The 18,687-nt window shown below is 47.9% G+C and overlaps 1 protein-coding gene across 1 annotated transcript in view; it reads left to right on the top strand.

Annotated features, from left to right (window-relative positions):
• Positions 1-18,344, top strand: part of LOC105822640 (integrin beta-3-like) — a 55,583-nt gene extending 37,239 nt beyond the window's left edge. Inside the window, exons 6-10 of the mRNA XM_012659657.1 lie at positions 8-227; positions 7,238-7,460; positions 8,444-8,544; positions 14,754-14,920; positions 18,279-18,344. Coding sequence (XP_012515111.1) covers positions 8-227; positions 7,238-7,460; positions 8,444-8,544; positions 14,754-14,920; positions 18,279-18,344 — 777 coding nt within the window. The remainder of the gene's footprint in view (positions 1-7; positions 228-7,237; positions 7,461-8,443; positions 8,545-14,753; positions 14,921-18,278) is intronic.
• The last annotated feature ends 343 nt before the right edge of the window (positions 18,345-18,687 follow it).

The raw sequence follows: 18,687 nt of genomic DNA, 5'->3' as shown, positions 1-18,687 counted from the left end.
CGGGCCTGGCTGGCTGGGGTCCCAGTGTGAGTGCTCAGAGGAGGACTACCGCCCCTCCCAGCAGGATGAGTGCAGCCCCCGGGAGGGCCAGCCCATCTGCAGCCAGCGGGGCGAGTGCCTCTGTGGGCAGTGTGTCTGCCACAGCAGTGACTTCGGCAAGATCACCGGCAAGTACTGCGAGTGCGATGACTTCTCCTGTGTCCGCTACAAGGGGGAGATGTGCTCAGGTGAGTAGAACGTCAGGCCCCTCCATCTGGGAACCCACGTACCCTGTACCCTCGCACATCCACAGCCTCTGGAAACACGGGAGGGCTGGAGCTGGGCAAAGGCAGGCAGAGCTGTAAGTCAATGATTCCTACTCTTTTCGAGTATAAGGACCAACCCCCTTTTCAGGTTAAAAAAATCACTAGTAAATGACAATTAAATTTTTAGTATTTATAGACTTAGAAAACATATGATGTCAGAATATATGATAAGTTAGTAATAATTTTGCATGAATTTATCTTTTTATCCCAAGAGGCTTCAAAAATAGCAGTATACATGCAAGATGTTGAAGCACACTTAATGAACTAATATACTTAGAACAATGTCCAGAAAATGGTATGATGCTCTTATTAAATGTCAGCACTATTTTATTATTACTGTTACTGCTGTTGGTACTATTATTACTCCTGGGGGTTCTAGATCTGTGCTGTCCAATATGGTAGCCATTAGCCACGTGTGGCTATTTAATCAAAAATAAAAAAAAAAAAAGTTCAGGTCTTCAGTTGATCCGTAGCCACATGTGGCTAGGGGCTGCCATATTGGACAGCGCAGATCTAGAACATTTCAACATGACAGCAAGTTCTGTTGGGTAGTGCTGCCACAGAGAGTCCCTGCCTACAGACTGGGGATTATGATTTCGAGTCCTTCTACATGCAGGGTGCTGAGTTTCCTTCTCATTACAAACTGCAGTAAAATCTCAAGGCCCACTGATAAGCTCAAACTAGTGTCTCCTTGCCCCCATTCCTGGGGCACCTCCTCACCTAGAAGTCGAGCTAATGCCAAGGTAGTCTTTATCTGCAGACATGCTGCCAATGCTCACATGGCAAATAGGCAGTCTGAGATGTTCCTGGGGCACTAGGGACAGGTTTTGCTGAGCCACAATTGCTGTGGCTTAATTCCTCTTGCGACAGACAGGTTGCAGACACTTGCACGGTCGTTGGGACTGGGTTAGGGGTGTCTTGTGTGGCCAGTTGAATTGAGAGATTATAATTGTTCTCTGTTATGATCCATGATGTGGATTGGCTACATGTGCACTGGGGTTCTAACCAGCTCAGCAGGTGTTCACTTTAACACTGACAATAGCCTTTATAAAAGCTCATTTGAAAGGTAAATCTGTGTCATTCTAAAGCCTGCCCAAGTAACATAAAAATGACCCCTTTTTATTATCTACAACATTGTTTCCTTTACTCATGCTGACAAAATTTTCGAGAGAGTTTGGAGGAAAGTGATAGAGAGATTAGGGGAGAGAGAGATCAGGTCTGCACAGATGAACACACCCAAATAGCAGCAGTTCGAATTAGGGGGTGAAGAAGGAATTTCAATTCATTTTAATATTTGGCAATATTTACATCTAATTCAAAGTGCCAAAGGAAATGGATAAGTTCGATGTGGGAGACCCAGAGGAGGAGGTGGGACTGAGGGGAGAGGGTTGCCCTAGGGGGGGCCGCAGATGGCCTACCCCTCTGCTTCTCCACAGCCGACTGTTCCTGGTCTGCAGTGAGGCAGTGTGGGAGGACCAGCCACAGTGTGTTTCCTTTGGCTGCCGGCCCCACTGAAGCCACAGAACAAAGCTGACTGGGTCAGCAGCCCCAGTTCCTGCCTCCCACCCGTGCAAGAACAACTCGTCCTCCGTGCTAATCCGTGAGGGAACCGTGGGCAGCCACTGCGGCCTCCCTCCATCACCTCTTGCCAGGCTGTGAGGTCCCTGACCAGGCTCAGGTCTGGACTCTTGCTGCCGTCATCACATGCTCCAGAGGCCGGTACTCAGGGACACACGTTCATTGAGCACCTGCTCTGTGCCAGCATTTGGTCCCTATGAGTAAACAGGGGTCATGTGTGATTTCTGACCTCTCAGAGCTTGTAGCCCAGGTCCCCATTGTCCCTCACCAGAGCTGCTGGCCTGTGGTCTGTCCTTTGTCACCCCTGGCCTCTAAGCATGGGGCAAGTTCCGCCGCCTTGTCCCCTCCCTACTTTAGGCGTGGTCTTCATGGTTGCATGTTATCAGCACCTCTGCCTCAAACATCAGGCAGCGCATCCTTGTCCTGCGGGGCTTTTCCACCTGCCACGCCCACCGACAGAGACTGACCAGGCACCCTCTGTGAGCCGGGTTCTGTGCTGCAGTGGAGTGGGACAGGGGGACGTAAACAAGACGGTTTCCCCTTTCATTAACTTACTTCAGGATAATTCACGGGCAGAATCTGAGCAATCTCAGAGCCCAGAGGTGCAGGGTCCTCAGGGAGTGTCACAGGAGTCCACTGGAGTCCTCATGGACAGTGGAGGCCAGGGCGGCTTCATGGAGGAGGTGGGATGTCTGACGGGTCGCAAAGGAAGGGCTGGTCATGCAGGAGGCGGGTGGAGCCGTGCGTTGGCCTGGAAGGGCTGTGTGGGGACAGCGATGAGCCCAGAACATCCAGCTGTATAGGGAGAGCGATTGCTCGCTCACGTTCCCTCCGGCCCGAAATCCCTGCTCCCCCCCGCCTCGCCTCCTTCCCTCCCTCCCTTCTCTTCCACTCTTCCTCTTCACTCCTCACCCCTCTCCTCTGACTTCCTTATGAACCCAGGCTCAGCCTCCCTCTTGCTGGAGGGGTGCCATCTCTGTGACATTACCACACTGTGGCTTCCTTTTGAGGGCCGACCCTGCCAGGGCTTGGGGTCAGCCTGCTGGCTCTGGCCTGCCATTGCCACTTCCAACCTCACTCCCTGGCCCATCCTGTCAAAGATCACTTTGTTTAGCCTCACAAAGGAAACGCTATGGCACAGGGGTTTCTGAGGAGGCTGAGGCCTGAGTGCCGCCAGGCCTCTGTGGTGTCGGTCTTTCCCCATCCAGGAGCCATGGTCAAACGCAGGGTAGTGGATGCCACGGGGCCTGGCTCCGCCGGCTGGCGCACCCCTCCCCGAGCTGCTGTGAGGGTTGGCTGGTGACAGCTCACAGCTGCCCCTTCTCTGGAGGACTGCCCTCGGCCGACGGGAGCTGCCTTGCCCCCAGATATTGGCCAATGACTGAGGGACAAGGGGTTACACAAGGCCAGTCCCTTTGCTGAAGGTGTCACTGGCTGAGACGACATTCCTGCCAGCTTTGAATCTCGCCCTGTCCTGCTCTCTCCTTCCTCTCTACTTCCCCAACGAGTCACCTGAACAATAGTCCTCCCCACAAGCTGTACTTCCGGGGACCCCAACCTCAGGACACAGAGCCTTTCTGCTTTCCCCACCAGCATGGCATCCCTGCTCTCCAGATGTGCTCAGCAGCTGGAGTTATGTTCCCCATCCTTCCGGGGAAACAGACGTTTCTTTCCGAGGCAGGGAAGGTGTGCCTGCGTCTTGAATGTTGGTGTGGTTACTAGAGAGGGTGGTGCTGGGGCCATAGCAGAGGTCCCGATAGGGGCCACGAGACACCAGTCAGGCCACCGTCCAGCCGCTCTTTGAGCCTGGCCATGTTCTACCCGCCCCTCTACCTCCTGGGGGCCCATCTCACAGGGACATGGTTTCCAGACAATTCAGGCTACTTCCCCTTTACCCTCTGCCTTTCCTCTGATTAACAATCAGATTCTTATTATTCATCCACTTCTTCCTGATTCAGAATCCTGGAGAATGAGTCACCTTTCTGCAGCGTTTAGGAGTCAACTTTTAAAGCCTTATTAAGTGAATATTGGGGGCTCCATCCAGCATTGGGAGTTCATGCCTGCCTTTAAGCAGACTAACCCTCCACCCCGTCTCCTCCCAGTCCTACACTTACAATAGAGTGAATAGGTCTTTCCTGCTAGGGCTGAGGGCTCATTGTGATACTGTAATAATACAAGACAGGGCACACACTGGCGAATATGTGTGCGTTTTCTGGGAATTTAACTAGGTTGTAAACTCCACCATAGTAGGAACCTTGCCTGTCTTGTTCACTGCTGAATCTAGTGCCCAGCATGGGGTATGAGCTCAATAAATATTTGTTGAATGAATGGATAAGTGAATAAACATTAATTGTATGCCTGCTCTTTAGCAGATTTCATGCTGGTCACTGCTGATGGAAAAAAAATTTTTTTTTGAGACAGGGTCTTGCTCTGTTGCCTGAGTGTGTGGTGGCGTCATCATAGCTCACAGCAACCTCAAACTTGGGGGCTCAAGTGATCCTTCTGCCTCAGCCTCCCAAATAGCTAGGACTACAGGCACATGCCACCATGCCCGGCTAGTTTTTAAATTTTTTACAGAGGTGGAGTCTTGCTAGGTTGCTCAGGCTGGTCTTGAACTCCTGGCCTCAAGTGATCCTACCACCTCAGCCTTACAAAGTGCTCGGATTATAGGAGTGAGCGTCCATGCTTGGCTTAATGGAAAAATTAATGTTCTCTCCCATCAAGGAGCTCACAATCTAGAAAAAGAAACAGGCAAGCAAATGACCATAAAATAAGGGTAGAAATACAGGTAGACATAAAGTCCTTGGAGAACACATGAACAGTTGATTATGCCTAGGAATATCAGTAAAAGTTATAGCAAGAAAGGAACAGTTGATTTAGGCTTTAAAGGGTGAATAGGAGTTCAGTAGTGGTCACAGAATAAAAGGCATTTTGGGTAGAGGGAACAGCATGAACAGAAACAAGAATATAAGGATAGTTCAGAAGATGGTGAATCATTCAGTGTGGTAGCTAATGTGTGGCAATGAGAAGTGGGTGATGAGATGTAAAGCTGGAAGGAAGTTGAGCTCCTTGTAAAGGCCTCAAAGCTTTGCTAAAGACTTAGACTTAATTCTTTAGGCAGTATGGAGTCTTTGTAGGGTTTTAAGCAGGTAAGGGGCATGATCAAGTTGATTGGTGTTCTAAAATGGTGGGTCTCAACTGGGAGGAAGGAGCTATTTTGTCTCCCAGGGGACATTTGGCAATGTCTGGTGACATTTTTGATTATCACAACTAGAAAGGTGCTACAGATATCTAGCAGGTAGAGCCCAGGATGCTGCTAAGCATTCTATAATGTACAGAACGAGCCCCCACAACAAAGAATTATCTGGCCCAAAATATCGAAAAGTACCAAGTTTGAGAAACCATGCTTTAAAAAGAGAATTCTGGCTGCAGAGGGATTGACAATAAACAGGAGAACAGAGATGACTTAGTTGTCTGGAGACAGGACCAGGCTGGGGGCAGGGGATGGAAATGTCTACAGTGAGGCCCAGAAACTCAGCAGTCAGAAACTCCCCTTCTGTCCCCTCCACTCGATTAGTTCAGTATCTTTGAATTCCTAAAATGTTCTTGAAATTTCTCACTGGTGTCAAGCTTAGTTACTGGACTTGCTGTGACTCCCTTGTTCCTACTTTAATCTTCCTTCTTCCACGGGTCTGGCCTTGTCTTCTACTGGCTAAGCCTATTTTCTCTGTAAGTTACAGAAGTCTCTGGAAAGACCATATTAGTATAAAAAGGGAAAAGCGTTGTTTACAATACTGCATAGAGGCTAAGCAACTGGGATCTGAAGTTGCAGGGACTTCGGTTTGAGTCCTGACCCTGCCGTTTACAAACTGTGTAGCCTTGGGAAAATTACTTAACCTCTCTGACCTCACAGGGTTATTATAAGAAATGAACAGAGTAACATACTAAAGAACCTGGCACAGTGCTTGGCACATATTAAATGCTCAACAAATGTTCGTGGCCATTATTATCATGGTTGTGGCTGTCGTTGGCACCCCCTTCCACAGGGAATATTTACCTCCTTGGTTGGTTTGCAAAATAGATGCCGTTCAGTTTTCTAAATGCTTTCCAAGGCTGTTCCACTACACTCCTAAGGCCACATAAGATATAACGAGGCCAGATTGAGAAGAGAACCAGGGCAAGAAAAACAGGCTGTGTTGGTGAGGCTGGGGACAGTTGAACTGTGTCTGTAACTTAAAAAAAATTAATTAATTTTTCAATGTTTAGTTGTGGTAAATGTTCCTGCATTGTTTGAGTGCAGAGGCAGGACAGAGGGTGAGCCAACAGAGGCCACTAGGCTACGCGAGGCCATTGCTAGCTATTGTCTCTGCTGCTGTTCACCTTAGAAATCGCTCTTTTCTCTTGTTTTTTCATTTAGCTTCTCTTATTTTCTGACTTCTTTTCTCTGTAGCATTCATGGGATTTATTTAACCATACTGGCTCTCAGCAACCTGTGAGGTAGGATATATTTGTTCTCTGTGCTTACTTGGTTCCACTGGCTGACTCCAGGGCTCTCGGTGCCCTCCCTCTGCCCCTTGGGTGCCCCGTCCCATCTACCCATGCATTCAGGGCACTCTGTGTGCACCTCCCCTTCTCAGGCATTTGGAATAGCCCTGTGTTCTGGATCTTTCCATTCCTCCCTTCCCCCTATAGTATAATTTTCTTGTCTTGCGTATATTCTCCCAAGCTCTGCTTCTCACCTTGCAAGGTGACACCTTTGCTGGTTTGAGAAATGGAATAATGGAAATTAGTGGCTGATTTGTTAGTGAGAGGGGACCAGATTGTCCAAACTAGAGCCTGTGTTGTTGTCTAACCCAGTTGGGTGGTGACAATGATGACAATGGTAGTCCTCTCAGGTCAAGTCCCTGTGTCAGGTCAAAGCAGAGAGTTTTGGGGCCTGAGGGGCCTTTTGCCATCATCAGATCACACCATCAAGGCACTGAGTGTCCTGTCTGGGCTTGGGCTGTGGCTTAGTGCTGTGCCAGCCCTCAGGGCTGAAGAGCTTGATTCTTTCCTTAGACTAGAAGTTGGCAGAGAAGGCAGAGGGGTTCAGAATAGGGCAAGAGGAAGGGTGGGAGGCCTGGGAGACTTAGTTCCTGAGACTTCTTTGCTCTACGATGGCTCAGACCAAGTCCTGCTACACCTTGGGACACCTGGAAAACTGAGTTTGTCCTCACTGGGTAGGGTTCCCCTGGTAGTGAGCCAATTCCCGGCCAATATGGAGGTCTGGTTGGGGAGCAGGGTGGCTGTAGCCTGCTGTCATGGGATGGGAGCCCTCACCAGCTGGTCTGCGCTCTTGGGCTGTGTGCTTTCAGGACATGGCCAGTGCAGCTGTGGGGACTGCCTGTGTGACTCCGACTGGACCGGCTATTACTGCAACTGTACCACACGCACTGACACCTGCATGTCCAGCAATGGGCTTCTGTGCAGTGGCCGGGGCAAGTGCGAATGTGGCAGCTGTGTCTGCATCCAGCCAGGCTCCTATGGAGACACTTGTGAGAAGTGTCCCACCTGCCCAGATGCCTGCACCTTTAAGAAGTGAGTGGGCAGTTTGGAGAGAGTTGGGAGGTTGGGAGGTGGGAGAGGATCCCCCAGGCTAGAATCCCCAACTTTCCAGATCTGTCTCTTACTGATCCAAGCTTTAGGGAGAAGAGTCTGTTCCAGCCGAAGGGCCAGCTCTCCTCTTTCCAGTGAAAGCTTCAGGGAGGGGGGAATAGAGGCAAGTGTGAAGGGGCCCAAGTAGCGCCAGCTGGACTCCAATTGGAGAAAGCCCTCCCTAGGGTGGCATCCTGAATGCCTCTGACTTGGGAGGAAGGATAAACCAGATACCTCTGGGGAACATTCCAGTGCTGATGTTCTGATTCTGTGGGAGGTGTGGGGGCTGGAGTTATGGAGGATACTCTGAAACGGAGGCATTTAACCAGTACAAACTCACCCTTTGGGGGTCAGAGGAAGCCCCTGTCAGCATAATCTGTGGCACTGCCATTCCTCTTAGCACTTTAAGCAGGGCCAGATTCACAGGTGTACAACCTGTGCAGCTGTCCAGGGCCCCATGCTTAGAAGGGCCTCATGCTTGTTTTAATGTTCTATTGTCACCTTGAAATTCTTAATAATTTTTGAACAAGGCACCTGTCATTTTAATTTTGCACTGGGCCCCCAAATTACATGACCAGTTCTGACTTCAAGGTTTCCAGAAGTGGCATAGGGCTCACCATCTTGTCACAGCCCTGGATGGGACAGGAAGAAGTTTAATGAGGGATCTAGGGGGCCTCGGGCTGCCAGGTCCTGCCTGTGGGTGAGGAGGACACTTCACTCCTGAACTCCACACTCCACCCCAATATTGTCTTACAGGGGTGTGTGTGAGTGCGTGTGTGTGTGTGTGTGTGTGTGTGAGACACACACGGGTATATGTTTTAACTGAGGAGGAGCAGCTTTCTGGATGCATGGTGGTCAGAGCTGGACTGGGACACACTTAGGCTTGCTCATCCCTTGCCTTAATCGCTGTGTCCTCTCTCCTTTAGGGAATGTGTGGAGTGTAAGAAGTTTGACCGGGGAATCCTACACGAAGAAAATACCTGCAACCGTTACTGCCGTGATGAGATTGAGTCAGTGAAGGAGCTTAGTAAGTTCAGCACGTCTCAGAGTTATATACACCCAGGTTGTAAGTGTCTCCGATTCAACCTCAGAACCCATCCAACTCCCATCTGTCAGATGGAAGAGTGGTTCCTTCCTCAAGGAATATTGCACAGCCTGATACACAGTGGGCACTTGATGAAAGCTGGTGTCCTAGAGGGTCCCCCCGTATCCCTACTTATGTATGTGTCGTCGCCCCCCAACTTCGGCTTCCCAGAGCCCACACACTCAGCAAGAGTCTGCAAAGAACTTTTCAAGGGAACAGAAATCAGGCAACCCTAACTTCACCTCCCCAAGGAAAGCAAGATAATGTATCTCATTTCACGGATGAAGAAACTGAAGCACAGAGCTGGGAAGTGGTGCCCGTGGTAGCCACCGCCTTAGCTTAGGCTAGTGAGCATTTATCAGGTTTACTTAACTAAGAGTGGTAAGCACTGCCCAAGCTTGGCTTAAAGCTTTGTTGGCTTGGAGGGAAACTTTCACTCCTATGGATCTGTAAGCAAAATCTTTATCCTGTAGCCCTTCTCCCTCTCTGGAGCACCTCCTGAAATAAGACAGACAGAAATACAAACAGTGGGGAGCAAAACTCTTGCTTGCAATTATTCTGGTCTGTACTTCATCTTGACTTAAAATGAGATGATCTTTGCTGCTGTTGGCCCATCTGACATGGTTATCTGGGCCAGCTAGGCATAGGGTGGTGCCCAGGAGATAGCAATCTCCCCAAAGATAGCAATCTCTCACGAAGGCAGGAAATGTGTGGCAGTGAGAGAGAGAGCCACAGTAAGACACAGCCACTCAGTCAGTTTCTGGGTGGAGGTGTTACGGAAAAGAGTCAGACCGCTGGACCTTTTGGCTAATATCAGAAGCAGGGCTGGGTGAGGTTTGCAATTTGGAGATTGCATTTGAAGAGGCAATTTTTCTGCTTGCTATGGTTAGCTCGGAGGATAGAGGATGTTGAAATGTTGAGATATTTTTATCATCTACACCAGATGGGTATTACAAGTTAGTTGATATTGATAAGTATTTCTGTACCTCCATCCGCCTTTACCACCATAATAAACATCAAAATATATGCTTATTTATATGGAATTTTGTAACTTATGAAAGTTATAAAAGTATCTTTCATATGCATTATCTTATTCTTCTCCCAACAACCTAGTGAAGTGGAATTATAGCACTATTCTTATCTTCATTTTGTGGACGAGGGAAGTGGGTCTCAAGAAAGTTAAGTAACTGGCCCAAGCAAGTGGTGGGTTAAGATGAGAACTGGTGAGGTGCGATGGCTCGTGGCTGTAATCTCAGCACTTTTGGAGGCTGAGATGGGAGGATCGCTTGAGGCCAGGAGTTTGAGACCAACCTGGGCAACATAGTGAGACCACAGCTCTGGTTTCATCAGTGCAGGGCAGAGTGTAGCTGGTGGAGGGTAACCCGCAGTGTCACTGGCAGAATAACAGGCTTTAGAGTTAGAAGGGATGAAGCCTACAAAACCCGGTGGGGGTCAGAGGGGAGAGGACGGCCCTGGGGAGGCACACCAGACCCGAAACAGAAATGGAAGAGATATAAGAGCTGCGTAAGGCCGGGCGCGGTGGCTCACACCTGTAATCCTAGCACTCTGGGAGGCCGAGGCAGGCGGATTGTTTGAGCTCAGGAGTTCGAGACCAGCCTAAGCAAGAGCGAGACCCTGTCTCTACCAAAAATAGAAAGAAATTAATTGGACAGCTAAAAATATATAGAAAAAATTAGCCGGGCATGGTGGCGCATGCCTGTAGTCCCAGCTACCCGGGAGGCTGAGGCAGGAGGATCGCTTGAGCCCAGGAGTTTGAGGTTGCTGTGAGCTAGGCTGACGCCACAGCACTCTAGCCCGGGCAACAAAGTGAGACTCTGTCTCAAAAAATAAATAAATAAATAAATAAAATAAAAGTGAGATGGGTGCCAAGAGCAACCTGCCTGTTCCTTCAGAAGAGGCCTGATGGTTGGAGGGATTGACCTTACCTGGTTCACTGCAGGATGTAGGGGTGGGTTTGAGGCACCAAATAAAAGTGAGATGGGTGCCAAGAGCAACCTGCCTGTTCCTTCAGAAGAGGCCTGATGGTTGGAGGGATTGACCTTACCTGGTTCACTGCAGGATGTAGGGGTGGGTTTGAGGCACCAACCCAAGGCTTTCCCTGAACACTAAAGAGACTTGCTCTCAAGGCCTTCTGGAAGTAGGAGGAGCCCCTCCCATCATACACAGACCAACCCCAGGATTGTCACCATCTAACACTGTAGATCTGCTCCCCCCCACCACCTTTGTAGCCTCCCTTTCCCTTCATCCCATACAGACTAAGGTATGATTTATTAGAAAATATTTTCGAATACTTACTATATATCAGGCACTGTGTGAGGTGCTGAGAATGTAACAGGAAATAAGGCAGACGTGGCACTTACAGGCTGTAAGGGAGACAGGTGTGTAAGTCAGCGGTGTCACTGCAGTGGGACAAGGGCCATGTGGTGGTTGGGGGTGGACAAGAATGTTCGGGAGTGAAGAAACAACCTCTGAAAGTAGAGGCAAAATCAGTTGGTCTCTTGATGTTTACAGCTGTAGGAGTTTCTTCAAATCAGCTTTTAGACTGGGGGCCAGAAAACCTTTTCTGTAAAGAGCCAGATGTTAAATATTTTAAGCTTTGTGGGCCATACGGTCTGTGCTGTGATGACTCAACTCAGCTATGGTAGCAGGAAAGCAGCCGTACACAATATGCAAATGAATGGACATGACTGTATTTCAGAAACAGCTGGTGGGCCACATTTGGCTCACGCGGAGTCCACCTGCGCTGTGTTCTTTACTGGTGCTTTCGGTAATTGGGGTAAACCCCAACATTTGTGTGCCTCTGCTTCAGACGTGTCCTCTCCCCTGAGGAGCCTTCTCAGAGCTTCTTTAGCCTCTGTACCCACCACTGACAAGGTTTGGTGCTTTTATTTGGTTCCCAGAGCATCTGTGCTTCCCTTACAAGGGCCTTCATCACACGAGTAAATTGGTTCTTTAATCATCTGCTCAGTAGGTTGCAAGCTCCAGGAACGCAGGAACCATGTCTGTCTTATCTGTTATATCCCTGTACTTAGCTCAGTCATCTACAAAGAATGTATTCAGTAAATGGGTTTTGAATTAATTAATAGGACAGATTAGTCCTATAGGACTAGTGGGCTCATACACATCTAGGTATTTTTTAGGAGAATTCTGCCTGCATGGGGAAGCGAGAGGATGAAGGTGGGAAAAGCCTGGAAGAGCTACCTCATGTTGCACTTCCTTAGGGTAGGGCTGCCACATCTGTGTCACCCAGGGAGTTGCTGTCTCTGTGGGTAGAGGAGACCATTGTCCCCCATCTGGAATATTATCCGTCAGCCCTTCCCAGAGCTTTCACCCTTTATAAAGGAGAAGGAAGGTATAAAAAGGGCACCACCTTAATTTTATTTAGTGACTCAAGGAAAGTTGATGTGGGGCAGAGGGGAGGGGAGTCTGGGTATGTCTATGGGGGAGCAGATGTGGATTGGTTTGACCGTGACTTCCTCACACTGTCCCACTCACCCACATTAACATATTGCATGATTTTTCTACACTCAATTTGTATCTTTGTCCCTTCTTATTTCAGAAGGCTGGTGTGTCTTTGCTTCGGGGTTTAACATTATTTCATCTCTTTGCTGGTGCTCGGGCTGTATCACTCACCAAAATCATTTGGGTTGGTATTTTGAGCCCAGAATCTATTGCCTGAAGTTGTCGGGGAGCATAGACGTTGATAACCTGGGATGGTACAAATAGCCCCTGGTGGGTAACTCTTCAGGTTCACTGCCGGTAGACCCCTTCTTCCACATTAGGAGACAGCACACCAAATCCGTAGACCCCCATTTCTTGTCTCGTTGCTCTGGAATTCTAGACTCCGCCTCCCCTCTCGTCCCCTACCCCTACCACTTCCAGGGGCTCTGTCTTTGAGTAGAATGCGGCAGCTGGGATCCCAGAGCATAGGGGGAGATTACTCTCTTTCTCTTCCCCAACTGGTGCTCTTGCAGATGCTCTTTTTGAAGGGCTGAGCCACTGCAGGGCAGTAAAGAGAGCATTGCCAAATGGTTTGGCATTGGCCAAGTGGACTTTAGCCACATGGAATGGGTTCCTGAGCTGGGTTCTCGTCACTCCCAGATAGGGTTGCCAGATAAAATACAGTATGTCCCAAACAATATTTGGTACTTATATAGAAAAAAAGAATTCATTGTTTATCTGAAATTCAAATTTGTCTTGGCTTCCTGTAGTTTTGCTTGCTAAATCTACCAGCGCTACCCAGACTTCCCTGACCTTGAGTCACTCACCATGGATCTACTGCGGTGGCTGAGAGACCCCTCTGGGGACCACCTGACCTTGTCTTCTGCTTCCAGGAAGTCTGCCACCCACTCCTTTCAGGACAGGTGGCTGACAGATGGTTTTCCCCTGAAGACCTCCCGGCACTCTACCTGTCCTGCCCATACTAATACGCCTAATCGAAGAGATTTCACTTTGAGGTTTGAGGGTGAGCGTTATCCCAGTCTTCTAGAGAATTCATAATTGCTTTTCCCAGAAGAACTGAGGCCCTCCACTCCTGGGAACTTGGACACTGGAACCTCACAGCCTCTCTCCAGACGCTCCTTTAACTATAGATAGGTTGTAATTTGGCGGGTTGGGCGATGGCCAGCTTGGGTTTGTGGTGGTGGTGGTTTCTGTGTAGAGTGTGGTGAGCAGAGGGTGTGTGTTTAGAGAAGAAGGTGGGAGACAGGGTGGAAAAGTGGATGTGACTTCCTCTCCAGACTCATCAATACCCACATATACCAACACATGGTTTCATAACACTTGAGGTTACTGGAGTGAGGTCACCTCTCAGACACCTGATGTTTATGGGAAGCAGAGCTCTGCAGAGTATACTCAGCTTGACCCTCAGGGGGGTGACATGCCTCTGTGTTGGTTGTTGCCTGGGGTTGAACAGGAAGTCAGCTTTCAATAGGGTTATGATTTTAGATGACTAAATATTTTGGGAAAGAACCCAAAATATTGTCTTGGCTGGTAGACCTCCTGGTCTCTAAGGATGCTAAAAAGACCATTAGGGTCACAGCCCTCAGGAATGTAAATATCTGCACCAGGGTAACAGACATAATTGCCTACAGGGGCGAAGTAGCCAAGTAAATTAGTGAAAACAGTTGGGTATAAGAAAAACATCAGTTACAATGGTAGCTGATATCTATTTAGCACTTATTCTGTGTGAGACACTGTTCTGAGTTCTTTAAATATATTTATCTGAATTATTCTGCATAACGCCTTGTTAAAGTCAGTGCTATCACTTTCTCCATTTTAAAGATGGAGAAGCAGGAAACAGACATTCAGAAAGGTTAAGTAATTCACCACAGGTCACATACCAAAGTTAAGTCGTAAGCCAGGATTCAAACCTAGTAGTCTGGCTCTAAATTCCACAGTAGCACAGACACAATGGCAAATCACACTTTGCCTCCATTTAGGGGAGAAAAGGATGAGTGGTGGGGATTCCGGCAAACTAGAAATAACGTGTCTCAGCCAAAAGCGGCAGCTGCTCCTTGGCTCTAGCCAGTTGCTGCACTGTAGGAATATAGGTCCTAGTGTTTCTAGATCTTTTGATTTTTTTTTTTAAAGAGAAGAATAATCTGAAATTTTAGGGGGATAATCTCCTGATTCCTCAATGTTGCCAACAAAATAAATTTTATTGTCATTATTTTATTTTTAGATATGCAGTCTTGCTGCATTGCCCAGGGTGGAGCACAGTGGCTATTCACATGCACAACCATAGCTCACTGCAGCCACCAACTCCTGGGCTCAAGTGATCCTCCTGTTTCAGCCTCCCCAGTAGCTGGGACTGCAGGCGCATGCCACCATGCCTGGTTGTAAAATCAATTTTTAAAATAAACATTTGGGTGAACCTTCCCCCTAGGTATGGCTGGATTCTGTCCAGGGGTGACCAGTTTGACACCTCTGATTTAAACCACTCAGGACAGATTACTGTTGTCCTACAGATTGCCCCCTTTTCCAGAAAATAATTAATGAATTAATTTTTAAAAACTGTGCTGTTTCCTTCAGAGACCTTTATTACTTTGTCAAGAACACCTTATTCACAGCCAGTTCCAGGGATTCCTGCTTCATTCACAACCGTCCTGCTCTGTGCTTCTTCCCTACAGAGTGTCCCAAGGGCCCTGACATCCTGGTGGTCCTGCTTTCAGTGATGGGGGCCATTCTGCTCATCGGCCTTGCCACTCTGCTCATCTGGAAGCTCCTCATCACCATCCATGACCGAAAAGAGTTTGCTAAATTTGAGGAAGAACGAGCCAGAGCAAAATGGGACACAGTAAGAGGCTGGGCTGGGCTGGGCTGGGCTGGGCTGGGCTGAGTGTTTTCTACAGCTGTTGGTTCAAGAACCTAAAGTGGAAGCAGCAGATACTTAGGGTGGCCAGGTTCAACCAGCACCACAGTTTTCCAGTTATCTTCTGTTCTGGAAATTGGGAGATGGTCCGACTATCCCTTGTCCTTGAGTTTCCTGAAAACCACCTGATCCTCGACCACATGGTGACGAGACACCATGTCAGTGAGTACTGAGTGAACGCAAGTAGGGTCCAGCTCTGCTCTGACACTGAAGAAATGAAAAAGAAACTTACTCTCCAATTGAGGGAGACAGGACAAACCTACACTGAGAGCATATAACGCATAATAAACTCATCAAGTCTAAAGCATTAAACACAAATAGGAAAAAATATAATAGCTAACATTTATTGAGGATTTACCATGTGCCAGGAACTGTTCAAAATGCTTTTTACATATTAAATTATTTCATCCAGTTGGGCATGGTGGCTCTCACCTGTAATCCTAGCAGTTTGGGAGGTCGAGGTGGGAGGATCGCTGGAGGCCAGGATTGGAGACCAGCAAGATAGTGAGATCCAGTCTCTACATAAAACAAAACAAAACAAAAAAATAGCTGGGCATGGTGCTATACTCCCACCTGCTTGGGAGGCTGAAGTAGGAGGATGTTTGAACCCAGGAATTTGAGGTTGCAGTGAGCCGTGATGATGCTGACGCCACAGCACTCTAGCCCGGGCAACAAAGTGAGACTCTGTCTCAAAAAAAAAAAAAAAAAAAAGAGCTGCGTAAGCAAACCACTGAGAGTCACTGAGCAAGCAGAGTGAGGAAAGAGAGGGAAGGGGACACCTTCATATGTTGGGCCCTGTTTACTTCCTGCTGTTTAATTCCCCACCAACCCTGTGAGGTGGAGGTATCATTTTCTTTTTATAGATGAAGAAAGAGAGACTTGATGAGGTCAAGTAACTTGCCCAAGATCACACAGCTGGTAGGTGGTGAAGCCAGACTTTGAATTAGATTGTGGAATACTGTTATGTCATGTCCCTTTCATAGAACCAAAAAGGGTCTGTGCAGGGCAAAATAGGTCAGTGAGGGTCAGCCAGTGGCAATTGTCAGGCACGACAGCCATCTCGAATCTAGGCATCTTATACTTGTATGGCACAGGGCTCCTGCCATATACTTTCTCAGAAGTGCTGTGATAGGGGATTAGGGTGGCCCCATCTTCCAGTTATTGCCCCATTTTTTACTCCTCTGTCTCCCCTCCCCCAGAGGACACTGGCAAGGACGCAGTGAATTGTACCTACAAGAATGAGGACGACTGCGTCGTCAGATTCCAGTACTATGAAGACGCCAGTGGAAAGTCCATCCTGTATGTGGTAGAAGAGCCAGGTGAGTGACCCCTGCCCCAAGAAGAGGGAGAACCATGTTAGGCAGGAATTTCTACCTACATCCCTCTTAAACTGAACAGGTTAAGGCTGGCCTCGCAAGTGGTGAGTTAGGGTCTGCCATCTGGGTGAGGGGGATTTATAGATACAAGTATTAGCAAGAAAGTGACTTGCTAATCGAGGAGACAGAAAAATAAAGAGGTAGATAAGGGGAAGAAGGTAGGTATGGATCTCATCAATGAATAAAACATATCATGGCATTTTTTGAGGCAATACTGTCAAGAAGTAAAGAATTGTAATTCTAGGACTTTATAGCACACAGTGTCTGCTGTACTAAAAGTGAGATGAGGCTGGGTGCGGTGGCTAACGCCTGTAATCCTAGCGCTCTTAGAGGCCAAGGTGGGCAGATCGTTTGAGCTCAGGAGTTCAAGACCAGCCTGAGCAAGAGCCGTCTCTACTAAAAAAATAGAAATAAATTAGCTGGACAACGAAAAATATATAGAAAAAATTAGCCGGGCATGGTGGCGCATGCCTGTAGTCCCAGCTACCTGGGAGGCTGAGGCAGGAGGATGGCTTGAGCCCAGGAGTTTGAGGTTGCTGTGAGCTAGGCTGACGCCACAGCACTCTAGCCCGGGCAACAGAGTGAGACTCTGTCTCAAAAAATAAATAAATAAATAAATAATTTCATCTCTATAACAACCCTATGTGGTGGGCAATATTATTATTCCTATTTTATAGATGAGAAAATCGAGCACAGAGAAGTTGAGTAGCTTGCCTAATTGTGGGAAGGAATTAGGTTACTATAGGAATTACTTTTTTGGTCGGCCTTTTAGAAATAGTGGCAGGATGTCATTCCACCTCCTTCTCTTCTTTTTCCTCAAATAGTAAGATGGTCACTTCCAAATTAGACTCTAATCTTATGCTCCCTACATTTTATCCTGATTTAATCCAATTAAACAAGCATTGAGAGCCTTCTGTAGACTTAATTTTACTCTTTTCTCCTTTGACTCATCTTTTGCATTTTAATTTTTTTGTGGACCTTCCAAATGGCCGTTTGAATTCCTGAATGTCCAAGGTTGGGCTGCAAGTTTGTTCCCATTTGATGGCAACCCCAGGGGGCTCTAAAGTCCACAGTAGCACAGACACAATGGCAAGTCACACTTTGTCTCTGTTTAGGGGAGAGAAGGGTGAGCAGCGAGGATTCCAGCAAACTAGAAAACATGGGTCCTAACTAAGGGGCAGCTGCTCCTCGGCTCTAGCCAATGGCCACACTGTAGGAATATAGGTTCCAGTGTTTCTAGATCTTTTGATTTTGGTGCCCAAGAAACTGAGACGTTTCTACTAGGACAGTGCAGAACATCCTGAACCTCTGAGGCACACAATAATGTGCTGTGTTTCTTGGAGCTATTAACATCTACTGGACTTTATGAGATTTTGTTACTTTTTGTTGGAAAATAATTTGGGAAACCTAGTAAGAGTCTTTTTCCTGATAACATGACAGTTTTGTGGGTATTGCTTGAAGTGATGAGATGAAGACAAATTAAGACTTATTTGGGCAAAAGCAGTCCTCTGTGTTCTGACTGCCACCTGCTACATGTCACATCCCCCAGCACTGTCACAATGAAGGAAACGGGGAGAAGGGCAAAAGAGAGAGTGGGCAATGGAGGGGAGAAATGGAGAGATTGGGTAGAAGCTATCTAGAATGCTGTGGGATCACCAAAAATTGATGGGCTGAATTTAAGCCCTTAGAAATAGTGGCAGGATGGCATTCCACCTTTCCTCTCCTCATTTCCTATCCATTCCCATCCTAAGAGCTGAAGTGTGAGTAAAATGAGCATTAATCGGTTTCACTGATGGTATATTCTAGAGAAGCGTGTCTCACGCAGACTTCTCAGTTGAAATTTAAACATTTAGGGTAGGGAAGGACTGAAGCAGTCACTGTAAGACACTTTTCTGTTCTCTCCGCAGGCCAACAACCCACTGTATAAGGAGGCCACGTCCACCTTCACCAACATCACCTACCGGGGCACTTAATGACCAACAGTCACCCTCAGATCATTATCAGACTGTGCCGGGATGGTGGGAGTCTCTGCTGTCATGTTTACAGAGGACAGTATTTGTGGGGGGTGGGATTTGGGGCTTGGAGTGGGGAGGGTTGGGAGAACGTCAGTATGTGGAAGTGTGGGTCTCTGTGTGCGTGCATGTGTGTTGCGTGTGAGGGAATGTGTATAATTTAAAACTTGTGATGTGTCCTAATAAGTAGAGCTCCTCGGCCTCTGTCCTCAGAATGCCTCCTGCAGGGACTCTTCCTGCTTAGCTTGAGGGGGACCGTGGGGCTGAGCAGGTGTTCTTCATTACCTCAGTGAGAAGCCAGCTG

The sequence above is a fragment of the Propithecus coquereli genome, unplaced genomic scaffold (genome assembly GCF_000956105.1).
Source record: "Propithecus coquereli isolate 6110/MARCELLA unplaced genomic scaffold, Pcoq_1.0 Scaffold119, whole genome shotgun sequence".
Taxonomy (NCBI): Eukaryota; Metazoa; Chordata; class Mammalia; order Primates; family Indriidae; genus Propithecus; species Propithecus coquereli.
The sequence above is the reverse complement of the archived record's forward strand: the minus strand, read 5'-3'. Positions and strand labels throughout refer to the sequence as shown.